Source organism: Vipera berus (genome assembly GCF_964194415.1).
Source record: "Vipera berus genome assembly, chromosome: 9".
Lineage (NCBI taxonomy): Eukaryota > Metazoa > Chordata > Lepidosauria > Squamata > Viperidae > Vipera > Vipera berus.
In genome coordinates, this window is record NC_138212.1 from 3,202,076 (window position 1) to 3,228,317 (window position 26,242).

A 26,242-nucleotide genomic window follows, 5' to 3' on the forward strand; every position below is an offset into this window, starting at 1 on the left:
GAAATTGACTGTCCGGTGAACTTAAGGCCTCTGAGAAAGACGAGGCTTTAAATATCTGGTGACGGAGAAGTTGTGAAACTGAACCGTGGACCGGGAGCGTAGCCAGGAAACTTGGTGTGAACAGAAAATGGATGGAGGTGTGGTTTTCCCCACCACCACCCATATCGTGATTTGTAAAGAGGGTCTTGGTTTTTTGCAAGCGGCGTCGCTTACTTGCTTAGCTCTATTCCACACTGGCCTGGAAAGGAGGGTGGCCACGTGCCAGGATCCACATAAATCTCCTATCTGATGGCTACGTGGCTCCAATGTCCATTCATGCTATAACCTACCTGTGCCCACCTCGTTCTCAGCTTCCATGGCACAGCCCAGGGGGAGAGGCTCTGCCACTTTCCCCAATTAAGGAATGACTTTGGGATGCCTTATTTAAAGGGGAGAGGTGAGTCTGCAAATAAAGAATGCGGAATAACAAGAGTTGGGAGGGACCTTGGAGGCCTTCTAGCCCAGCCCCTTCCTCAAGCAGGAGCCCCTATACATTGTCAGATGCCTGTCCAATCTCTTCTGAAAAGCCTCCAGTGATGGAGCACCCACAACTCCTGGAGGCAACTTCTGAAGCTCCCCTGGTTAATTGTTCTCACTGCCAGGAAATTTCCCCTTAGTTCTAGCTTGCTTCTCTCCTTGATTAGTTTCCATCCGTTGCTTCTTGTCCTGCCTTCAGGTGCTTTGGAGAATATAGCTTGACTCCCTCTTCTTTGGGGCAGCCCCTGAGATACTGGAAGGCTGCTAACATGTCCCCCCTCGTCCTTCTCTTTGATAGACTAGAGTCTAGACATTCCCAGGTCCCTCAATTGTTCATCTTGGATTTAGCCTCTAGACTCCTTATCCTCTTTGCTGATCCAGAATAGGAGGCATCCCTCCCGGCCTTGTTTTACCTGGCGGTGAATACATTTCGCTGTTTCTCAGCTTTTGTTTGTTTGAGAAAAGAGAGGGATGGAGAGAAAGGGAAGGCGGTGGGGGCAAAAGGAAAAAGAGAAGGTAGATAGGTAGGGTAGATGGGAAAGAAAGAAATGCAAGAACCTCTTTCCTTCCTTCCTTCCTTCCTTCCTTCCTTCCTTCCTTCCTTCCTTCCTTCCTTCCTTCCTTCCTTTCTTCCTTCCCTCCCTCCCTCCCTCCTTCCTTCTCTCTTCTCTCTTTCTTTTTCTTCCTTCGTTCCTTCCTTCTATTCTTTCTTTCTTTCTTTCTTTCTTTCTTTCTTTCTTTCTTTCTTTCTTTCTTTCTTTCTTTCTTTCTTTCTTTCTTTCCTCTTTCTCTGTCTCTGTCTCTGTCTCTTTCTTTCCTTCCTTTCTTTTCTTTTTCTTTCTTTCCAGAGTAACTGTCCACCACTCTCTCCCTGAGTGCAAGTTATATACAGCGCACTGTTTTCCCTCCACTTCCTGGGTGGAGCCGGTGCCGGGGAGAGGCAAAAAACGGCTTTATAAACCTCCAAGCTCGCCGTCAGCAAGTCCCGACAAGAGTGGTGAAATTACAGCCCTTTCCGCAGAGGAAGACAGGGACGGGCCAGTTGGCTCCAGGGGAGGAGAAGTGGTGGCATCTGCCAGGCCTGACCCAGCGGCTCGCCTTTCCCCGGGACCGCCTGCCTGCCTGCCTGCCTGCCTGCCAAGCGTGGCCCTCATTCCGCTGAGGTCCCGAGGCCTCTGGCTTGTGACAGCTTCTCAAGCACCCTCAACCCTTCCTGAAGCGAAGCCGGACGACTCTTCAGGCGTCTGCCCAGCACGGGGCACAGGAGCCCTCTGATCCGGTGCCAGGGGTGAGTTTGGATAGATGCAGCATCCGGACGCATGGGCTGCCTCGCTGGTGCCAGGCAATAGCGTGGGTCTCTGCCCCTCCTGGAAACCGGCTGCCTGAACGCTGAGCCAGTTCAGACTGAAGAGTGCTTGGAGGGTCTTTCAAGCCCTTCGGCTGGACGGCTGCTGGGCAGCGCGAAGAAGAAGAACGGAGAAGATCTTTTGAGAAGAAACTCAAGAGCTTCTCGGCTGGGAAGTGAGAGGACTCTGAGCCGCGAGCTGCCAGCCGAAGAGGAGAGGAAACACCGTCACGATGGGGTCAAGAAGCGGCAACAGGCCCCGAGGCTTCTTGGGGCCACCGGGGGTCTCGCAGCAGGCCACGGGCTGGCTCCTCCTTCTCCTGGTGGTCCTCCAGCAGCTTTGCTCCACCTGGGCCTTCTCTACTTGCAAGACCCTGGACATGGACCTGATGAAACGGAAGCGGATCGAGGCCATCCGGGGTCAGATCCTGAGCAAACTCAAGTTCCCCAAGCCCCCCGAAGTGGAAGACTCGGAGCCCAGGGTCCTATCCGAGGAGGTGATGGCCCTCTACAATAGCACCTTGGAGGTTATCCGGGAAATGGCAGCCGAAGAGCCGCAGGAGACCGTCCACGAAGAATACTACGCCAAGGAGGTGCACCGTTTCACGATGCTCTCCATCGACCACCGTGAGTCCAGGCAGGGGAGGGGGGAGGGGGGCAGGCACGGCGAAGGGGGGCACCGGGGCACTAGAAGTCAGAACAGATTGGCCCTTCGTTGGTCGGTGAGCGGGCTGGTTTGTGACGCTGGCTGCAGGCTGACCCAGATCCGGAAGGAAGACGATGCTTCCTCCATTGATGGAGATGAAGGAGAAGCAACGATCTCGACCAGCTCCGGTTCTCAGGGTTTGGGGACTTCATCAGCCCTCTAGAAGGAAATTTGGAGGGTTTTTTTGGGGGGGGGCGCCCCTTTTGAAAAACTGTTCAAAACGTGTGAGTCAGAAAAGAGGCTTTTAAAATTCTGGAGTTTTCATCCAGCATAGAGCAGGGGGTGCCCAACTTTGGCAAATTGAAGACTTGTGCTGGCTGGGGAATTCTGGGAATTGTAGTCCACAGGTTGGACATCTCTGCCATAGACCGTCACTGCATCTTCTGGACAGCCACTTGTCTGCAACGGTCTAGGGTCTCCTGTTTGAGCAGGGGGTTGGACTAGAAGACCTCTAAGGTCCCTTCCAACTCTGTTATTCTGAGGAGAAGGAATGGGTGGGGGGGGGAGAAGGAGAGAAGGGTTCTCCTGCCTGAGCAGGGGGTTGGACTAGATGACCTCCAAGAGCCCTTCCAGCTCTATTGTCTATGGAGATGCTCAGTCCCAAAGGTGCTTTTATAGGAGGCAGCTGGACTTTCTTGTTTTTCTTTGAAAAAGCACCTTTGGAATTCCAGCTGTGTTATTCTGAGTAGGGAGTAGGGAGAGGGAGGAGGAGGATGAGGAGAAGCAGAGAAGGATTCTCCTACCTGAGCAGAGGGTTGGACTAGATGACCTCCAAGGTCCCCTCCATCTCTATTATTTTAAGGAGGAGCGGGGGGGGGGGAGAAGGAGAAGCAGAGAAGGTTTTCTTGCCTGAGCAGAGGGTTGGACTAAATGACCTCCAGGGTCCCTTCTAGCTCTATTATTCTGAGGAGAGGGAAAGTGGGGGGGGGGGGAGAAGCAGAGAAGGGTCTCCAGCCTGAGCAGGGGGTTGGACTAGATTACCTCCAAGGTCACATTTATGACGGTCGCAGTGCCCCGAGGCGACGGGATCCCCTTTTGCGACCTTCTGACAAGCGAAGTCAATGGGGGAGCCAGGTTCACTTAACAACCGGGTTGCTAACTTAACAAAGGGCAGCGATTCGCTTAACAGCCGAGGCCAGAAAGGTTGTAAAACGTGACAACACACACTTAACAAACATCTTGCTTAGCAACAATAATTTTGGGCTCGGCTGCCGTAAGTTGGGGACTCTCTGTACAATACAATGGAATGGAATAGAATAGAAACACAACACAACACAATACAACACAAGGAGTTCTCTGACCCCGTTTGACCTTGCTGATGCCAGGATGCCTGCCTCCTGACATCACAATGCAAATCCTACCCTTTTGTACCTGCCTCACAATATCACACACACAACACGTTCGGGAGGCTTTGCGTTGCAGTGCGCCAGAGTTGCTCCTCGCTCCATCCTGCCAATTTCTGCCCAAAGACCCGAGACGGCTTCCGGCAACTTAACTGGGCTCCCGTCGGAACCCAGCTTGGCCGCCTGACGCTGACTTTCAGAAAGGGGGTCCTGTGTAGAGGAAAGAGGCAAGCGCCGGCCGAGGAAAACTTATCTCGCTGGCTTCTGCAGGGGGCGGCGATGAAATCCCAGGCGCTTTTCTCCAAAGGGGGGAAATAAAATAAAATAAAAATAAAGTGGGCCTCGGTTTCACTTCTGCAAGCCCAATCAGCGGTTTTAGGAGGAAGTGTTCCCCCCCCTAAATTTATTTTCAGAAAAGGGTGGGGGTGGGGGGGACGAGCTCTTGACGCTTCTCCCTTAATTCTTGGCTTCCTTTGGTATAATTCCCCCCCCCCCAATGTTACATTTGTAGAAACTCTTTTACTGAACCAAAGTAGGGGCCGGGAGAAATGAAGCGGATATGTTTTTCTCTGGCTGTTTTTGCAAGCTCAGCTTTGCTGGCGGGGAGGAGCAGTGGCGGGTGCAAACCGAAGTTGGTTGGGCAGGCTTGAGGTCCCGCATCCGGCGGTGGTGAGAACGTTTGGCCCTTGTACAGGTAAGTCCTCGGCTTACGGCCACCGTCGAGCCCAAGCAAGACAGACGCTAAGGGACTTTGGCGCCATTTTATGTCCTTTCTTCCCAGGGTCAGTAAGTGGATCCCTGCAGTTGTTAGTCACGCGGTCGTTAAGAGAGCCCGGCTTCCCCCATTGGCTTGGCTTGTCGGAAGGTCACTTGACCCCGGGACGCTGCGACCGTCATAAATGTGAGTCAGTTGCCAGGCGTCTGAATTTTGATGACCTGACCAGGGGGATGCTGCACCGTCGTTAAGTGTGAACAATTGGTCACGAATCGCTTTTGTCAGCGCCGTTGTAACTTCAAATAGTCACTAAATGAGTGCTTATAAGCCAAGAACTACCCGGACCAAAAGCCGAACTGAATTACAGAATAAAAGTTGGAAGGGACCTTGGAGGTCTTCTAGTCCAACCCTCCTTTTCAAGCAGGAAACCTGGTAACATTCCGGATTTACACATGCAGAGGAGCGCTCGGCACAGCCAGGCCAAAGCTGGCGCCTTCTATTTTCAAATTCTGGGGCTCCTTCTTAGCAGCTCTGGAGAGCCAGAATTAACCAGGATCCTCTATCAGGGCCTGAAGCTTAAAAAAAACAAAACACAGGAGCCCAGCAAGCTAGGGCAAGGAAGAAGTTGGCCACCAGGTTTACTGTCGCCAACCTTCGCAAGCCGTGTTTTGTGGCCACCCTGTTGGGCACGTCATTCCTCCGGCTTGGGGCTTCCAACCTGTGCAAGAAGAAACTACAAATGCAATCCAGACACTTGTGAAGAAAGAAGAAATGTTTCCTTCCTAAAAGCAAAAACGACTGCCTTTTGGGGCAGCTGCAGAAAAATGGGGCACAGCCCGCAGAGTTTTATAGGGGGAGCTTGTCCTGGCTTGGAAGCGTCTTACGTGCCGATTCTAGGGCGACCCTTGAGGGCTGTGTGTTGGTCTGCTTTGTGCGTATGTCTGTCGTTGTGAACATGCAGTTCCTCTGGGAGACCTAACTGAACTAACCCGTCTGCATCTGCAGACCTTATCCTTTGATATGTGGATTAGGTCTGGATAACTGGCCAAGTTTAGTCAATTGGCTGAGTTTCAGCTTGACTGCCGGTCATGCGCCGGAGACACGGATTCTCCGTCCATTGTGGATTCTGTTGATGTTTTAAAAGGAAGATGGAAGATGGGTATAAAGAATGACATATTGGGCTATAAAACTTCCCACAGGCAGCAAAATTAGCATCCGGACTTCTGGGAACTGAGCAGGGAGGAGATGACAGACAGAGGAGAGGAGGGGAGGGGAGGAGGGGGGGGACAAGAGTCTGCCGAAAAGACACAGATCCCACCCAGATTGCAGCCAACTCCGTCTTGGTTCAAGGTGTAATTACCTGCTGGGTGTGTCTGGCGTGTCGCCTGAACAAATCCACGAGCCCTCCAGGCGTGGGAGGCAACCTGGGTAGTTCTTGTGGTCTCCTAGAAGGTAAGATGGATTCTCTATCGTTCCCCCTTCTCTCCCCCCCCCACGGCACGTGCCAGCCAGCCCGGGAATCCGGGAAAAGGTTTGTGTAAGCACAAGAAGACTTTTCCGTAGGTGTGTGTTGTGCTGTAGGGCTTAATTCTCCCAAAAGGGGGTTTGGCCTGGATGGGTTTCTGTGGGCTGTGCCAAAAAAGAGAGAGAGAGAGAAAAAAAAATGCACCATTTTTTCTTTTCTGCTGTTTGTGTGATCCACTTCACTTCCATCGCTCGACTCCTGAATGCAGGTGGTCCTTGATTTACAACGGTTCATTTAGCGGCCAAAGTTTCAGCAAAAAAAAACGACTGATGATCCTTTTTCACACTTGTGACTATTACAGCATCCTCAAACTGATCAAAATTCAGACGTTTGGCAACTGACTCGGGGTCACGTGATCATCCCCTTTTGCGACCTTCTGAACAAGCAAAGTCCACGGGGAAGCCAAATTCGCTTAACAGCCGTGTGACTAACTGAACAACCGCGGTGATTCGCTTAGCAAGTGGGCCAAGAAAGGTGATAATATGAGGCAAAATTGACTTAGCCACTGTCTCGCTTAGCAACATAAATTTGGGGCTCATAGTGGATCGTAAGTCGAGGACTACCTGTATAAACTGAGCCAAGCCAACTTAGCAATAGATGGTCTGGTTTTGTTGCCAAATGGCATTTATGCTCTCTTGGAGGGTGTGTTTCCCTTGGATTGCTTGCTGGTCGCCTGAGGTAGACTGCTTCTGCCCCTGGAGGCTCCATCAATTTAGCCACCCTAGTTCACTGGCTTTAATCATCATATCCTGCTGATTGTGCATGAGGGCCCGTTCCCCCCTCCCGTAAATTTTTTCCGAGCTCCTCATGCAAATTTTTCTTCCCAATCCTGCAAAAAGACAGAAGAGGCGGAAGGTTAAAAAAAAAGAAATTAAGATTCTAAAATTTGAAGGCCTCAATCTGGCACTTTATGACAGCTGATATGACAGCAGTCATATCCAATCTTTGAGAGGTATGTGTGTCAACCTATTCTCCAAAGAGAAGGCAGGATAAGAAGCAACGGATGGGAGAAACTTCCTGACAGTTGGAATGATTAGCCAGTGGAACTACCTGCCTCCAGAAGATGTGGTTGCTCCATTGCTGGAGGTTTTCAAGAAGAGACTGGACAAGCACTTGCTTAAAATGGTATAGGGTTTTCTGCCTGAGATGGGGGGTTGGACTAGATGACCTCCAAGGTCCCTTCCAGCTCTGTTATTTGGTCAAGTGCAATGAAATCGTAGCCATTTTCACATCATGCCAGCCCGCCCAGCCTACCAAAGTGGCACTGCCCAGCATCCCCAATTCATCCCGTCCATTGCAGAAAGCCCGAAGCCCTGCCATCAAAAGTAGCAAGGGCGCCTGGGTGCGCGTGCAGAGTGCTATTCCACAGACAACCCCCGAGTGGCTTCTGTGGTTTTACTGTCACCCAGGGGAGAACGAGAGAAGTCACACAAGAGGCGAGACTCTAGCCCCACGTGTGTGTGTGTGTGTGTGTGTGTGTGTGTGTGTGTTGGGGAGCGCACGTTGTGGGGAGAGCTGACACGTCCGGTAGCATGACTTAGCAAAGCCTTTGGGCTGGTGATAAGCTGATGCTCCAAAGACGGATGTCTTGTGCCCCTTCCCGGGGATAAGGACCCCCGCCTGGTCCCTAAACCAACTTCCCCTTGTGGCTTCAGGTTCTTCTCCCCCCCCCAGAAGCCCCATCCGGCTGTTTCGTCTCCTCCCACAGCAGCCCCAAAGCCGTGGGGAGACTTGCCAGATCCAGAGGCTCAGCCAATGGTGTCATTTCTGTGGGGTAAATAAGAACAGAACAGAACAGAATAGAATAACAGAGTTGGAAAGGGCCTTGGAGATCTTCTAGTCCAACCCCCTGCTCAGGCAGGAAAGCCCATGCCATTTCTGACAAATGGATGCCCCATCTTTTCTTGAAAACTTCCAGTGTCCACAGCTTCCGGAGGCAGGTTGTTCCACTGAATAATTGTTCTGTCAGGAAATTTCTCCTTAGTTCTGGGTTGCTTCTCTCCTTGATGAGTTTCCATCCGTTGCTTCTTGTCCTCCTGCCTTCAGGTGCTTTGGAGAATAGGAGTTGGAAGGGACCTTGGAGGTCTTCTAGTCTAACCCCCTGAAGTGAAGATCCAGGGCTAGATCAGAGAAAGCAATAGGCCTACAATGAATCATATCTGCCACGGTATCGGTGGTTCATACCTACGTCCCCAGTGAGGTTTACAGTGAAGTAAGAAGAGGATTTGTACTCCAAAACGGAGGGCTTTTTTTTAAAAAAAAAATAAGGCTTGGCAACTTGAGGATAGGTGGACTTCAACTCCCAGAATTCCCCAGAGCTCATTCTTTAAATTGGTTGGATGTTAACTCCCAGAATTCCCTAGCCAGCATGTTTTAAGACTAAATGCAAGGCCTTCTTTTTAGAAACCCTTTTCTGGACCCGATCCCATTTCACAGCAAGGAAAACTGAGGTCAGCAGGGGACCGAGTTCGACTTCTAATTTAGGGGAGCGAGTAGGGCCAAACCGGTTCCTCCTTTATTTCTAGACTTTTGTCATGTCGGAAAGTCCCAAAATAGTTTGGGAATTTCCTCCGGCTGATAAGGCCCCAGGCCTTATCTTTCTTTTTGCAGCTGTAAAACATCAGCTGTAAAATTCCTTTTTTCCCCCCTGCCCCCGCCTCCCCAAGAAATTGCGGTCACTCTCCTTCGCGCGGCCATGTCATCTGGAAACAATGAAAAAAGGATGACCACATCCAAACTCGGAGAGGGGAAGTGGGAAACCCGGGGGCCAATTTCTCCTGTCATGCCGCTGATAGGGAAGTGGTTCCTAGTGGTGGCGGCTGGGATGCTGAGGAGAGGGGAAGCCAACTTCCCTGCTTCTCTTCCCCCCCTCCCCCCCAGGGCTTCTGTGCTTCAAGGAGGGGTACCCAAACTTGGCAACTTTAAGACTTGCGGACTTCAACTCCCAGAATTCCTCAGCCAGCTATGCTGGCTGAGGAATCCTGGGAGTTGAAGTCCGCAAGTCTTAAAGTTGCCAGGTTTGGGCACCCCGGTTTTAAGGGATGCAGGGACAGAGCAGCTATTTGCAACCGAGGCAGCTGAGGCTGAGCGTGGGGAAAAAAAATAAATTGGCAACTTCAGAGATGACCCCACGACTGAGTCAGACTCCCAACATCTGGAAGGGAAAACACTATATGATTTCATGGGAGCTTGAAGGACGCTCTCTGGAAAAATGCGATTTTGTTTTTCACCAGTTCTTCCTGGGCTGGTTGGTTAAGTTCACAGTTCTGCAAGTTTACCTTGGCTGCTTTCTGCAGAGGGAGGGCAGGAGAGCAGAGAAAGCCAATCTCCTTAGGTCAGTTGGCAACCTTTTCTTTCTTTCTTTCTTTCTTTCTTTCTTTCTTTCTTTCTTTCTTTCTTTCTTTCTTTCTTTCTTTCTTTCTTTCTTTCTTTCTTTCTTTCTTTTTCTTTCTCTCTTTCTCTCTTTTTCTTTCTTTCTTTCTTTCTTTCTTTCTTTCTTTCTTTCTTTCTTTCTTTCTTTCTCTCTTCATTCCTTCCTTTCTTTTTCTCTATCCTCTTTCTATGTTCTTTCTTTTTTCCTTTTCTCTTTCTTTTTTCTTTATCTTCTTCCTTCCTTCCTTCTATTCTTTCTTTCTTTTTCTTCCTTCTTATCCTTCTTTCATGCTTTCTCTTCTTTCTTCTTTCCTTCTTTTTTTGCTTTTTCTTTATTTTCTTTCTTTTTCTCTATCTTCTTTTTTTCTCTTCTTTCTTTTTTCCTTCTCCCTTTCTTTTTTCTTTATATTCATTCTTTCTTTCCTTCTTTTCTTTCTTTTTCTTTCTCTTCTTTCTATCTTCTTTTTTTCTTTTTTCTTTTCTCTTTATCCTCTCTCTCTCTCTCTCTCTCTCTCTCTCTCTCTCTCTCTCTTTTACTTGCTCTCTTTTATTAGAAATACAAGATATTTTGTTTTTCCTCCTCCGAAGTTTTTCTTCCTTTCTTCCTTCCAATTTCCTCGCCCTGGATTCTATCTTTGTTTTCTCCAAATTGCTGTGTCCTGTTTGTTTGCAACGGAAGACGGTGCATATTTTTGAAAAAAACAAAAAAACAAAAAAACCCCGAACGGTCCTTAATGCTGTGGTTGGAGACTTGGAGAGAAACTGGAAAAAAAACAACAACAACAAACAAACCCGTGATCTCTTTGACCAAAGTCAAAGCTCCTTTGATCTCACGAGGAAGAGAAACTTTAAAAATAGTCTCTTCCTGTAGCCAAAATAGATGCTGTGACGAAGTAGTCGTCCGGGCAAAAAAACCCGAGGTTGGGCTGAGGTTGGTGTGCGTCTTCTGGAAATCGGCTGATTTGCCTGGATGTATGGCGGGATGAGCTAGACTTCCGAAAACAACTGACCTCCAGAGGTCATACAGCTGGGCCTGACCCATAGAGCTGGGCTTAGATCTTGAATACAAAACCTGCGGATTGATTTGCTGATTCTGCTGAGCTGCCTTCAAAGGGAGCCGGAGGTGATGAATCTTCCTGAGTAACCATTTGAAGTTACAGTGGAAAAAAATGCGACTTATGACTGCTTTTCACACTTATAAATGTCGCAGCATCCCCATGGTCACAAATTCAGGGCAACTGACTCACAGTTATGACGGTTGCAGTGTCCCGGAGTCACGTGACCCCCTTTTGCAACCTTCGGATGAGCAAAATCAATGAGAAAGCCAGATTGGCTTAACGATTGTGTTACTCATTAAACAGCTGCAGTGGTTCACTTAACAACTGTGGCAAGAAAGGTCATAAAATGAGGCAAAACTGCCTCACTTAGCAACAGAAATGTTGGACTCGATTGTGGTTATAAGTGGGGGAACTACCTGTAATTTAAATGTGGTTAATAAATAAACTCGGCAAGACCATCACCTCAGGCCAGACAATAGTTCTCGTTTGAATGTTGCTTGTGATATGAACGGAGCCATTGTGCTTTGTTAACAGGGGTCTCCAAACTTGGCTGCTTTAAGACTTGTGGACTTCAACTCCCAAAATTCCTCAGCCAGAATTCTGGAAGTTGAAGTCCACAAGTCTTAAGGCGGCCAAGTTTGAAGACCCCTGGTTTAGAAGCTTGTGTGAATTGGATCATGATGGTCTTTTTCTCGGGATAAGCTCCTGGCTGCATTATTGTGAGGCTGAGACAGAATTTTTCCACCTTAGTCACTTTTAACATGTATGGACTTCAACTCCCAGAATCCCCCAGTCTGGTTGCTCCTTTCCCTCCTGGCTGAGAATGCTGGAAGATGTAGTCCTACCAATCTCTGAAGACCGAGGGGTGTCCAAACTTGATGACTTGTGGACTTCAACTCCCAGAATTCCTCAGCCGTCATGTTCAAATCCACAAGTCTTAAAGGTTACCAAGTTTGGAGACCAGCCCCCGCTCTAAAACAGTAATGAAACCTATAATGAGCGAACCCAGGAATTCCACCACTAGCCTGCTTCCAAATGGGCGGGCTTCAACTCCCAGAATTCCCACGCTGGCTGGGGAATTCTGGATCCTGCAGTCCATTCATCTCAAAGTGGCCAAGGTTGGAAGAACTTCGGCTAATCTCCTGCAATGCTTCCTCTCTCCTGTCTCAGCAAGCTACGGCGATCAGTACAAGAAGGATGACCAAAATGTCTACTTTGGATTCGAAATTGTACCAATCCGACAGGTCCTTAGTGACCCCAACCTGCTGTACCGTGCAGAGCTGAGGATGCACGCCTCTGGGAACGGACAAGAGCAGCGAATGGAGCTTTACCAGGTAAGATGGGGTGGAATGTAGTCTGGATTCCCAGAAGGGAGGGGCTGCCTTCCAGAGACAGCCAAGCTGAGATAGTTTGTGTGGGAGAAAGAGGGTGAAGGCGGCTCCTCCTTCACCGTTCCCAGAATATACAGGTAGTCTTTGATGTAAACCATTCGTTTTACGTGACGACAGAACTGAAAGGAGATCTCTCTGATTCTCTCTGATTGGTAGCTTTAAGATTGGTGGACTTCAACTCCCAGAATTCCACAGGCCTTAAAGTTGCCACGGTTGGACGCTCCTGCTGTAACGGAAAGGAAAAGGAAAAACGAACCGTCTCTAAATTTCTTTTAGTATGAAATGTTATCGCAACCTCACTTGCACAACTGACTGCCCATTTCTCTTTTTGTGGCGAGGTTAAATGACACTGCAAAAGGGGCCACTTTTTTTAGTGGGGCGGGGGGAGGAAACTTTGCCTCTTGGTTCTGCCCCAAGAGCAGAAAAATAGCACAGAAATGTTTTTGAGGACTAGAACCTTTTTCTTTCAAAACCGAAAGCTCAAAAGCTGGAGGAGAAACCAGGCAGCGTATTTTGTCTGGCTGGGTAAAGGTGCACAGAAGCTGCTCCTTCTTATGCATCCTGTCTTGTCCGTCTCTCCTTAGCAAAAAGCCCACTCGGGGAACGACTCCACTTGGTACTACCTGCAAGGGCTGTCGGTGAAGCTGAAAAGCGAAAAAGAATGGCTCTCTTTCGACGTCACCAACGTCCTCCGGTTGTGGCTGGCAAGCAGAGGTAGGGTGGAAGGAGGCTGTGTGACTGGGGTGGCCCTGGGGACTCGCTCCCCTTTGTGCCAACCGAAAGGTAGACTTAAGTTTTCAGAAGCCGGTTTGCAAATAAGGCAGGGTGGCTCAAACGTAGCAGCTTTGAGATGGGTGGACTTCAATTCCCAGAATTCTGGTGAGTTCTGAGGAATTCTGGGAGTTGAAGTCCACCCATCTTAAAGCACGCCGGCTGGGAAGGGTGGGAGTTGCAGTCCACCCATCTTAAAGCACGCTGGCTGGGAAGGGTGGGAGTTGCAGTCCACCCATCTTAAAGCACGCTGGCTGGGAATGGTGGGAGTTGCAGTCCACACATCTCAAAGCATGATGGCTGGGAATGATGGGAGTTGCAGTCCACCCATCTTAAAGCCTGCTGGCTGGGAATGGTGGGAGTTGCAGTCCATGCATCTCAAAGTATGATGGCTGGGGAATTCTGTTTGGGCTGTGTTTCTCAGCTTGGCCGCTTTAAGATGAGTGGACTCCAATTCCCAGAATGGCTGGCTGGGCAATTCTGGGAGTTGCAGTCCACCCACCTTAAAGCACGCCGGCTGGGAATGGTGGGAGTTGCAGTCCACCCATCTTAAAGCATGCTGGCTGGGAATGGTGGGAGTTGCAGTCCATGCATCTCAAAGTATGATGGCTGGGGAATTCTGGGAGATTTTCAAGAAGAGGCTAGATGGTCACTTGTCTGAGATGATATAGGTTCTTCTGCTTAAGTGGAGGCAGGGGGCTGGACTAGAAGACCTCCAAGGTCCCTTCCAGCTCTATTCTACTAAGAAAGCATGCTGGCTGGGGGAATTCTGGGAGTTTGAAGTCCACCCATCTTAAAATTGCCAAATTTAAATAACCTTGGGGGGGAATGGTATATGCCAACCTACTCCAAAGCTGGAAGGAGGCATCTAATAAGAACTTCCCCTGAAATGGGCAAAAAGCCTTTTGCTTTAAGCACACTTTGATTCTGCTTTTGGGCCAGGGGGCTTCTCTGAAACAGCGTGCTGGCTTTAGGGAAAACTCCAATCCTCTCGCACACACATACACACACACACACACACACGCACACACACACACACCTAATCCTAATGTATGTATTTCAGATGAGCTGGGAAGATTTCGACTTAGCACTCATTGTTCCTGTGATGGCAAACGAAATGATCTAACAATAAAAATTGAAGGTAAGAGCTGGGCAAAGGGGAGGGGGTCTGGGTTGGGGGTGGTGGTCTGCACCTGGCCAAGTTGTCATTTGACCCCATTGTTTATTAAGTTATCTAAATCATGGTTGTGGCCCCCATACACCATCGTGGGCTAGAATCTCTGGGGAGACGCCAGTAGTCCTCGCCTTATGACTATTCCTTTAGTGGGTGTTTGAAGTTACAACAGCATTGAAAACACTGGCTTATACCCAGTCTTCACATTTATGACCGTCGAAACATCCCTGCTCTCATGGGATCAAAATTCAGGCACTTGAGTCACATGTTTGCCATTTACGAACAGATTTGCTTAACAACCATCTGAGTCTCATAAAACCCCAATAAAAGAAGGTTGTAAAATCAGACCTGGCTTACTTAACAAACCCCACCACCACCACTTAGCGGTCGTAAGCCGAGGACTGCCCATAATAGGCTGGGGGACGAGCCTTCTGCTCTTCATCGCAGTTCGTGCCTGCCACGATCCTTGCAAAGATTCGTTTCATTGTATTATCTTTCTTTTTTTTTTACATTAAACTTTTTTTTAATCCCATTTATATCCCGCCCTTCTCCGAAGACTCAGAGCGGCTTACAATCTAAGCACAAATCAAATGTGCTTAGCATTAAATTTTTATGCCGCCTGTCGGCCCTGCAAGGTGACGCTGGGTGGCTTAGGGCTTGGTTTTTTGTGTGTTTTTTTCCCTTTTGATTTTATCTTTACAACATTCCTGCAGCCGGGAAGCCTCTCCGTGGGGCTAAGCTGGGGTGGGCCCCGCCACGTGAGTCAAGGCTGCCCGGCAGGCAGAACTAAACCTTGCCAAGCCAAGCCAGCTTCTTAGCCTGCCCGATGACTTCTGCTTTGTAAACAGAAGCTTACGGGGTCAGCGTGGGATGCATCAATGCACACACTGTGTTCACAGAGCAGCATCACACCTTTGCAAGCCCCGTCCAGGCTAAGGATAATTTGCAGGGAATTGAAGAGAAAAAAAACAAAACGAAAACCCCAGCGTTCAGAAGATAAATCTTTGGCTGTCACCTTAATGGGGGAGTCGAGACCCAGGTCCTGACTAGAGGCCTCATTTGTCTCCCCCCTCCCCCAGTGCCCCCCTTTCGCACATCTCTGCTGCCCGCACAACCTCACACTCAAGAAGTGACAACTGCAAGTCACACAGTCAGATTTCCTTCTGGGAATCTGGCCGAGCCAGGCTTCCTTCTTCTGAGGCCTGCCGCTCTTTCTTTCGTCCAGAGATTTGGGGGTGAAGGTGTGGGGCTGGCAGAGGGTAATGTGTATGCGAGCTGTGCCAAGCCCAGGGACCCAGTTGTGTTTGTCTCTCTGTGTGTGTGTGTCTGTCTGTGTGTGTATGTGTGTGTCTCACACACACATACATCCATGAGATACACCCTGCTGAGACTCTACGGGATTGCTGAAAATTGTGCACACTAACATCCACACGCACACCAGCCCAGCTTGCCCCACTGGCTGAGTTATGTCAGCTAAAAGAAAGTAATAGTATAACGGAGTTGGAAGGGACCTTGGAGGTCATCTAGTCCAACCCCCTGCTAAGGCAGGAAACCCTATACCATTTCAGCCGGTCCAGTCCCTTCTTAAAAACTTCCAGTGTTGGAGCATTCACAGCTTCTGGAGGCAGGCGGTTCCACTGGTTAATTGTTCTCACTGTCAGGAAATTTCTCCTTAGTTCTCTCCTTGATTAGTTTTCACCCCTCACTTCTTGTCCTGCCTTCTGGTGCTTTGGATAATAATAATAATAATAATAATAATAATAATAATAATAATAATAATAATAATAATAATAATAATAATAATAATAATAATAATAATAATAATAATAATAATAATAATAATAATAATTTTATATATGGGTTGACCCTCCTCTTCTCTGTGACAGCCCCTCAAATGTCTGTGGAGCTTCACAACCATCTGGGTCACAGTTATCCCGGAGTTGCTTTTCCAAAGTTCAGTTCAGAACTGAAGAAGCTTCTTGGTTCAGAAGTGAAACGTTTTTAAGAAAAAAAAAGGACTAAGGAAGTCCAGTTGCCTTTTGAAATCCCCAAGGTGCTTTTTTAGGAGGCAACTGGACTGGCTTGTTTTTCTCTGAACACCTTTCGCTTCTCATTCCAAGAAGCTTCTTCCGCTCTGACTGGATGGTGGGGGAACGGAAGGATTTATACTCCTTGCAGACAGCAAAAGCAAAGAGAGCAAGGGAGCAAGCTGTCTGCAAGGAATGTAAACCCTCTCATTCCCCACCATCCAGTCAGAGCTGAAGAGGTCATCTAGTCCAACCCTCTGCTCAGGCAAGAAAACCTTTCCTGCTTCTCCCCCTCCTTCGCCCCTCCCCTCCTCCTCAGAATAATACAGCTGGAATTCCAAAGGTGCCTTTTCAGGAGGCAACTGGCCTTTTTTTGTTTTTCTTTGAAGACGTTTCGCTTCTCGTTCAAGAAGCTTCCTCAGCTCTTTCACTCCCCACCATGCAGTCAGAGCTGAAGAAGCTTCTTGGGTGAGAAGTGAAATGTCTTCAAAGAAAAACGAAAAAAGGCCAGTGGCCACCTGAGGGACAACCACGACCTGGATGACTGAGAATCTCCATAGGCATCTGCCTTTGGAAAAGCATCTTTGGGACAGCCCCTCAAATATTGGAAGACTGCTATGGTGTCACCCCTAGTCCATCTCTTTGTTAGACTAGGCCAGGGGTGGGCAACCTTGGCTCTTTTATGACTCATGGACTTCAACTCCCATAATTCCCGAGCCAGCCATGCTGAGGGGAAAGGGAGAGGTTTCCAAGCTGAGCCATGCTGGCTCAGGAATTCTGGGAGTTGAAGTCCACGAGTCATGAGGGGGCCATAGTTCCCCCATGCTGGCTCAGGAATTCTGGGAGTTGAAGTCCACGAGTCATGAGGGGGCCATAGTTTCCCCCATGCTGGCTCAGGAATTCTGGGAGTTGAAGTCCACGAGTCATAAAAGGGCCAAGGTTGCCTACCCTGGACTAGACATACTCAATTTCCGCGACCGTCCGTCGCATATGTTTTAGCCTCCAGTCCTCTAATCATCTTTGGTGCTCTTCTCTGCACTCTTTCTAGAGTCTCAACATCTTTTTTGTGTCATGGTGACTGAAATTCTGCAGGGGACACTGGCCATCAGGATGGGGCCATGTGCAGAGTCCACTGTAGGGGTCCTGCTTGCCAGGCATACACCCTTCTTGAGTATTTTGCAGCCAAAACACACCTAGCACAGTTATTTCTCCCTAAACTTCCTCCCAAATTAGAGCTGAGGCACCTCTGGGTGAGCACGCCAATTTCTCCTTCCCGTTTCCCCCACCATCGTTCGTGGCTGAGGTTGTGCATGTTGAGTCACACAGGGAGGCAACAGGCTCTCTCTTGGGTGACTTCCGGCTTACAAAAGCCTTGGTCAGATTTTTTTTTTGCAAGGAATTACTGACCTTTGGCTCCCAGGGTGGCGATCGGGGGGGGGGGGGAGGAGAAGGGGGTGAGGGAAAGACAGTTAAGCTTCTTTGATTTGTCTGCCAAGGTTGCATCATGTGCTCGGATGCTCAGAATGTATGAGTAATGAGTTAAGAGGAAAGGTTTGGTCAAAGGATGGTCAAAATGATGCAGGGGTCATTTCTGAATATGGGAAGCTACCTCCCTTCCCTTCCCTCCCTTCTCTTTGTTTCTCAAACTTGGCAACTTCAAGACGGGTGGACTTCAACTCCCAGAATTCCCCAGCCAGTCTTAAAGCTGTCAAGATTGAGAAACACTGTACTATATTACAAGTAGACCTTAAATTTTGACCGATAGCTTAGTGGCTGTTCAAAATTACAGCAGACCTCCCCAGAAGGAGAAACTTCCTGACAGTTAGAATAATTAACCAGTGGAACAACCTGCCACCAGAAGTGGTGAATACTCCAACACTGGAAGGTTTTAAGACAAGACTGGGCAGCCATTTGTCTGAGCAGGGGGTTGGATTAGATGGCCTCCAAGGCGCCTTCCAACTATTCTATTCTATTCTGCTCTGCTCTGCTCTGCTCTGCTCTATTCTATTCTATTCTATTCTATTCTATTCTATTCTATTCTATTCTATATTTCTATTCTATTCTATTCTATTCTATTCTATTCTATTCTGTATTTCTATTCTATTCTATTCTGCTCTGCTCTGCTCTATTCTATTCTATTCTATTCTATTCTATTCTGTATTTCTATTCTATTCTATTCTATTCTATTCTATTCTATTCTATTATTCTATTCTATTCTATTCTATTCTATTCTATTCTATTCTATTCTATTCTATTCTATTCTATTCTATTCTATTCTATTCTGTTGAAAGTCGAGGACTACCTGTAATTTGGATCCTTCCTTCCCTCCCGATGCATCCTCGTTAAAATTTAGAGCAGTTTTCCAGCTGAGTTTTGAGGAAGTCGCAACAGATTCCCAATTCAATGGAGCCTCCCGTGTCACTTTGCGGAGAATGCCAATCAGTGACTCCACTTTCCTTTGCAGGCATCACAGTCAGAAGAGGGGACCAGGGCCCATTAAGTCTGGACACAAAGCAGCGGCCGTACCTGCTGATCATGTCCACCACTCCAGAACGAGCTGATTCCTCAAGTCACAAGCGGAGAAAACGGGCTGCTCCGGATGCAGAGTTCTGCAGCAGTCAGTAAGTCGCTGTCAGGGGTGACCAGCCAGACCCAGACAGGCAGAGTCTGAGCTAACTACTTCATCGCGTTCTGCCTCTCATACAGGAATCTCCCCAGACTGGCAGTCACCGAATAGATCAGCCTCCAAGGAACTTTGGGAGAGTCTTCCTAGCCCTTTTCCGCTTGCGCAGAGACTTCAGGCTAACTTTGTGCTTGATCCCTGCTAGGCTGGGTGCTTCCCGCCATCAGCTGTTTTAAAACTTGATTGATTGATCAAGTTGATCGATCGATTGATCAATCAAATAAATATATGAGATACAGAGACAGTTTTTCCCCTTGTGCCATCACTCTGCTGAACACCTAATTCTCAAAGTACTGTCTTACGTCTAAGTATATTTACCCATGTAGTATGGCTGTATTACTATTACCTTTCTCATCTTTTCTACTACCTTCTCCTATTGATATCTTTATTATGATGATTATTATTCTGTTGTTTTGCATGTACACTGAGAACTTCTGCACAAAATTCCTTGTGGGCCTAATCACACAAAGTGTTCTGTTCCGTTATGTTATGTTATATTATGTTATATTATATTATATTATATTATATTATATTATATTATATTATATTATATTATATTATATTATATTATATTATATTATATTATATTATATTATATTATAATATTATATTATATTATATTATATTATATTATATTTATTATATTATATTTATTATATTTATTATATTATATTATATTATATTATATTATATTATATTATATTATATTATATTATATTATATTATATTATAATATTATATTGTATTGTATTGTATTGTATTGTATTGTATTGTATTGTATTGTATTGTATTGTATTATTATAATACAATACAATACAATACAATACAATACAATACAATACAATACAATACAATATAATATAATATAATATTATAATATAATATAATATAATATAATATAATATAATATAATATAATAAATATAATAATTATATTATTATATTATATTATTATATTATATTATATTATATTATATTATATTATATTATATTATATTATATTATATTATAATATTATATTATTATATTATATTATATTATATTATATTATATTATATTATATTATATTATATTATATTATTATATTATATTATATTATATTATATTATATTATTATATTATATTATATTATATTATATTATATTATATTATATTATATTATATTATATTATATTATATTATATTATATTTATATTATATTATATTATATTATATTATAATTATATTATATTATATTATATTATATTATATTATATTATATTATATTATATTATATTATATTATTATATATTGTATTACATTACATTACATTATTTCCGCTCCATTCCATTCATAAAATTGGAGGTTCCAAAATTCAGAGCAAAAGGACTTAAGGGCATTTTTATGGCTCCTTTTTCCTAGATCACCGGAAGCAAAGAATTGCTGCGTACGCCGTTTCTACATCGATTTCCGAAAAGATTTAAAATGGAAGTGGATCTACGAACCCAAAGGCTACTATGCCAATTTCTGCATGGGGCCTTGTCCCTATCTCTGGAGTTCGGACACTCAGTATAGCAAGGTAAGGGAAAGCGTTTGCCCTCTGGCCAGGGTGGTCAAAAAAGTCAAGATGGTGCCATCAACAAACACACTGGGTTTTTTATACTATTTTTTTTTTGCTGTTCAACTTTATTTTTATTTATACAAAACTCAAAAAAGGGAATTATTTTTTATTACAAAAACAAAAAATAAACCACATATTAAAAATGTGTATTTCTTAAAAAAGAGACACGTAGTCCTTAACTCACAACAGTTCATTTCGTGACCGTTCAAAGTTACAAGGGCCCCCCCAAAAGTACCTTATGACCGTTTTTCACCCTTACGACCGTTTCAGTATCCCCCGTGGTCACCTTATCAAAATTCAGACGCTTGGCAACTGACTCGTATTTATAGACGGTCGCAGTGTCCCGGGATTATGTGATCCCTTTTGACGACCTTCTGACCAGCAAAGTCAATGGGGGAATCCAGATTCACTTAACAACCATGCCAGTAACTTAACAACTGCAACGATTCATTTAACAACTTTATGGCAAGAAAGATTGTAAAGCTCACTTAACAAATGTCTCACTTAACAACAGAAATTTCGGGCTCGATTGTGGTCGTAAGTCGAGGACTACCTATATACATATATTATCTCCCCCTTAGCTGAATATTGATATTGCGAGAATGTTAATTCCCCATCCCTTGTGAAGCAGGCCCAACATTTTTAAACTTCAAACTATATTTGCAAGTTATGGAATGGTCAAGCCCTTGTTGGCTTTTTAGGAGTTTAATGGCCATGCTCTGTGGACACCCCTGGTTTTCTGCTTGGGTTGTTTTGATAAAGGAGGAAGGATAATTAATTTCCTGGCTTTGGATGAAAAAACAGGGCACCGAGCCACCCTGCGGTTGGTTTGCAGGCTGGCACCTCCCTCCGGAGAAGGCATTAGCTAAACGTTGCACAAGGGACTGGCATTTGACCAGCCAAGATTGATGGCCAGTTAGGTTCAAGATGGTAGGGAAGAAAGAGGTGGGTGGCCCAGACCTGTGCTGAAGGCTTTGTTTGGATGGCTATCCAATCCAATCTAATCCCATCTCTTTATTATGGTGTTTGACCAGCTTTTAACCATAAAAAGAGTACAATAAAAGACAGGAACACAACAATTGGTTACTAGAGTAGGGAAAAAACAATAGGAGAATAAAACAGACTTTCCAATTAAAAATTTTGCACAGTTGTGTCACTTGGGAAAGATATTCAATCATCTGATGGGTAGAATAGAGTATAGCATAGCATAGCATAGCATAGCATAGCATAGCATAGCATAGCATAGCATAGCATAGCATAGCATAGCATAGCATAGCATAGCATAGCATAGCATAGAACAGAACAGAATAGAATAATGGAATGGAGGAATAGAATAGAATAGAATAGAATAGAATAGAATAGAATAGAATAGAATAGAATAGAATAGAATAGAATAGAATAGAATAGAATAGAATAGAATAATGGAATGGAGGAATAGAATAGAATAGAATAGAATAGAATAGAATAGAATAGAATAGAATGGAATGGAATGGAATGGAATGGAATGGAATGGAATGGAATGGAATGGAATAGAATAGAATAGAATAGAATAGAATAGAATAGCATAGAACAGAACAGAATAGAATAGAATAATGGAATGGAGGAATAGAATAGAATAGAATAGAATAGAATAGAATAGAATAGAATAGAATAGAATAGAATAGAACAGAATAGAATAATGGAATGGAGGAATAGAATAGAATAGAATAGAATAGAATAGAATAGAATAGAATAGAATAGAATAGAATAGAATAGAATAGAATAGAATAGAATAGAATAGAATAGAATAAGAATAGAATAGAATAATAGAAGGGGTGAGTGGAACATTCTTGGAATTGCAGAAAGGACCGTATTGAAATGACTCTGAGAATAGAATAGAATAGAATAGAATAGAATAGAATAGAATAGAATAGAATAGAATAGAATAGAATAGAATAGAATAGAATAGAATAGAATAGAATAGAATAGAATAAGAATAGAATAGAATAGAATAGAATAGAATAGAATAGAATAGAATAGAATAGAATAGAATAGAATAATAGAGCTGGAAGACAGGTGACTGTCCAGTCTCTCCTTAAAAACATCCAGTGTTGGAGCACCCACAACTTCTGAAGGCAACCCGTTCCACTGATTAATTGTTCTGTCAGGAAATTTCTCCTTAGTTCCAGGTTGCTTCTCTCTCTGATTAGTTCCAGGCTGCTTCTCTCTTTGCTCTTCTTCGTACTTTTTCCAAAGTCTCAACACCTTTTTTTGTAATGTGGTGACCAAAACTGGATGCCGTACTCCAGGTGTGTGGCCTTGCTATGAAACCTTGGATCTCTAAGCAGGCTGTTTTTGTCTCCTCCGCATAGGTCCTCGCTCTCTACAACCTGCACAATCCCTCGGCCTCAGCTGCACCCTGTTGTGTCCCCGATGAGCTGGAACCGTTGGGCATCATTTACTACGTCGGGCGACAAGCCAAAGTAGAACAACTTTCCAACATGATTGTCAAATCCTGCCGGTGCAGCTGAGAAATAGGATGGGTGGCGGACTTGGGATTGCCGTTCGGGTCAGGTTGGAACGTCTGAAAGATCCCTCTGGGGAAGGAGTCAGGACTGCGAGGACGCCGGCTTCGTTTTTCCCCTCTTCTAAAACCTCCTGCCTTTTTTCTTTCATCTGTTTATTTTTGTCTTCCCGAAAAAGGCATTTTTCTTTCTCTCTCTCTCTCTCTTTTTTTTTTAAAAAAAACCCACAAACAACTTATATTATTATTATTGTTGTTGTTGTTGTTGTTGTTGTTATTGTTTGGTAAATTTATGTTTTTTGGGGGGAGGTGAGGATTCTTTTTTTATTATTATTATTTGGCTTCGGTGGTGGAGAGGACTTTCTCAGGAGAGAGAGGAAGGAGGAGGAGGAGGAGGAAGAAGAGAGACACGGATCTACCACCAAGAACAGGCCGGGAAGAAGAAACCATCTCTTTGCTAAAGAGAAGTGCAAGGAAGCAACTTCCTGCAAGACAGCAGAAAAGAAAGAACTCAATTAAAATTTGATCAGGGTTCAGGAATTGTAAAAAAAAGGGATAAAGCCGCTGAAGGGCTGCTGTGTTGACTTTGGAACAGTGTCCGGAATTTGTCTAGTTTGGAAGATCCAGGGGGATGTTCTCCAGATGCCCAAACTTTGGGGGAGTTCTTGGGTCGCTGGACGATGCCCGATTTACTGCTTTTGGACCTTGTGGGGAAGGGAAGACATCCCCCAAAGTGGATAAACTCTGCTTTAGACTCTGTCTGGCGGCATGTCGATGCGGCCGTTTGGACAATGTTCGGACCTCGCTCTTTGAAAAACCCCAAAACTGGATGGGGTGAATGACTCTTCTTCCTATCTTGTGGTTCTGCCGGCCCCACGTCCCCCTCCCCATACCGGCCTCCCAGAGAAATTGGAGGGGGGAGGAGGAAAAGGAGTGGGGGGGGGCTCTTTGGGGCTCATACAGCGCTGGGATAACCACGAAAAGGCGGGCTGGATTGGGCTACTCCAGCTGTGGAAAGAAATACTACGGGTCGTCCTCAACTTTACGGCCACAATTTCCATTGCTAAAGCAAGTCGTCCGGGCGAGTTACGCCCCATTTTATAACCTTCTTTCGTTAAGCCAATCACTGCGGTTGTTCAGCGAATCTGGTTTCCCCCATCGACTTTGCTTGTCGGAAGCTGGGCTGTGAAAGCCGCAAAATGGTGATCACGTGACCCCACCCACCCACCCCACCCCCGGGATGCTGCAACCATTATAAACACACGTCAGTTGCCAAGTGCCCAAATTTTGATCCGGTGACCCTGGGGATGCTGCGAATGTCATAAGTGTGAGGACTAGGTGTAAGTTGCTTTTTTTCCAGTGCCATTGTAACTTAACAGTCGCTAAAAGAATGGTATGGAGGACTTTCAGTTATCCAACTCGTGGCTGTCCCAAAGGTGCTTTTTCAGGAGGCAAGTGGACTTTGTTGTTTTTTAGAATAGGATAACAGACTTGGAAGGGACCTTGGAGGTCTTCTAGTCCAACCCCCTGCTCAGGCAGGAAACCCTATACCATCTCAGACAAATGGCTGTCCAGTCTCTTCTTTAAAAGTTCCAGTGTTGGAGCATTCACCACTTCTGGAGGCAGGTTGTTCCGCTGATTAATAGTTCTCGCAGTCAGGAAATTTCTCCTTAGTTCTAACTTTCTCCCCCAGGCCCCACAAGAGAAGGGAAGGGTCTGCCAAGATCAATTTTGCCTTTCTCCCCTAATCTTAGTAGTACAGCTAGTCCTTGGCTTACGACCACAATTGAGCTGAGAATTTATGTTATTAAGTGAGACATTGGTTTGGCGAGCTTTGCCTCATTTTGCGACTTTTCTTGCCACGTTTAAGTAAATCGCTGCCGTGGTTAAATTAGTAACCTGGTTGTTAAGTGAGTCTAGCTCCTCCCCCATTGACTTGGCTGGTCAGAAGGTCGCAAAAGGGGATCACGTGACCCCCCCCAGGACACGGCAACTGTCATAAATACGAACCAGTTGTCCAGCATCCAAAATGTAAATCAGGCGACCGCGGGGATGCCTCGATGGTCGTAAGTGTGAGAATTGTCACAAGTCCCTTTTTTCACTGCCGTTTTCACTAAATGAACTGTTGTAAGTCGAGGATGACCTGTATCGGCAGTAAATTCAGACACCACGAACTGGATGGGTTCGCACAAACGCTCAACCGAAAACCCGCATTGGTAAATGGCTGTATTTATGTAACATGCAATTTCCAAACCAATAAAACCATATTGTGGCTTCATGCGGTGGCTTGTTTTACACACAACCTGGTAAGGAAAGATCTGCATTTATCCTGAAGTAGATCAGGGATAAACCTGGGCCGGGCATTAGCCCAATACTGTGATTTGGTAGGGATACCCGGGAAGCGGGGGGGGGGGAGGGTGTCCAAAAAAGTGAGGATCTTAACCCCCATCTGCAGATGTCCATGCTAAGCAGCTTTGAATGCTTTAATTTGTGTGATTAGACACAGAAGGAATGTTGTGTGGCAGTGTGGCAGCTTTCAGTGTACATGCAAAGCAAGAGAAATATCATCATCATCATCATCATCATCATCATCATCATCATCATCATCATCATCATCATTGCAGGATGGAAGCTGTTCCCAGTAAGGCTGCCTTTTGCACCTGACTGATAGCGAATTGTCACTTGGACATCGGCATTGACAAATTCGCCATCAGTCAATGGCAAAAGGCAGCCTTCCTGGGAACTGCTTCCATCCTGTGACGAGATCTGCAATACCATCAATTCAAACATCCACATCTGCCTATCCCAGGTCCTTGGTAAGGACTCCATAGGCAGACAAAAATGCCAAATCCAGTCTGAACATCTGGCTGACTGTGCGATGATCAGTAATAACAACAACAACAACCCTGGTGATGGTTTTTGGGGGGTGTTTTAATGGACGTTGTAGGAATCCAATCTGTTTGGTTTGTTTAGGATCCCATCGTTACAGGAACATGGTTTAATTTCAACCCAGATTGAGATGTTATCAGAACAGGCCTGCTGATTGAGTTTGGGGAGTTGGACTGTTTTAAAAATCCGTAGATCTGTTTTTCTCAGGTGGCTGTATATCATAAATCTACATTATAAATGGATACATAAAGGTAGTCCCCGACTTACGACCACAATGCCTGCAGGTGGCTCAGGGCCTTGGAGCGAGCCCAGTTGTGACGTTTATGACTCAAGAGTAGCGTGCCAATCAATAAAAAGGACCAATGGGTCAGCTGGGTTCAAGGCAGTGGTGGGATTCAAATAGGGGAACAACCGGTTCTCTGTGTGGACGCTGCTTCCGGAAGTCCATTCTGGGCCTGGCCAACAAAAAATTAGCTACCGGTTCTGCCGAAGTGGTGCAAACTGGCTGAATCCCACCACTGGCCTTGTGTGAATGGACCCATGCCTGCCTCAGAGAGGGCTTCTTGTTATTGTGAGGAGGGAAAGAAGTGTTGACTTTGATGCCTTGAGCCGAGACAGGATCCAA

The 26,242-nt window shown here is 45.7% G+C and overlaps 1 protein-coding gene across 1 annotated transcript; it reads left to right on the forward strand.

The window, feature by feature from the left end:
• Positions 1-443: 443 nt before the first annotated feature.
• Positions 444-25,006, forward strand: TGFB1 (transforming growth factor beta 1). Its single transcript, XM_081334705.1, has 7 exons — positions 444-2,488; positions 11,751-11,914; positions 12,556-12,685; positions 13,806-13,883; positions 18,408-18,564; positions 20,027-20,183; positions 22,577-25,006. Exons 1-7 carry the CDS (start codon positions 2,095-2,097, stop codon positions 22,733-22,735), a joined length of 1,239 nt encoding a protein of 412 aa, XP_081190831.1. The 5' UTR covers positions 444-2,094; the 3' UTR covers positions 22,736-25,006.
• The last annotated feature ends 1,236 nt before the right edge of the window (positions 25,007-26,242 follow it).

What these genes read in the sequence shown, in the direction of transcription:
- TGFB1 (XM_081334705.1), top strand. Translation starts at nt 2,095, where the DNA reads ATGGGGTCAAGAAGCGGCAACAGGCCCCGAGGCTTCTTGGGGCCACCG. An exon ending in GATGCTCTCCATCGACCACC is followed by an intron (nt 2,489 to 11,750) that starts GTGAGTCCAGGC and finishes CTCCTGTCTCAG; the next exon opens with CAAGCTACGGCGATCAGTAC. An exon ending in TCTAACAATAAAAATTGAAG is followed by an intron (nt 13,884 to 18,407) that starts GTAAGAGCTGGG and finishes TTTCCTTTGCAG; the next exon opens with GCATCACAGTCAGAAGAGGG.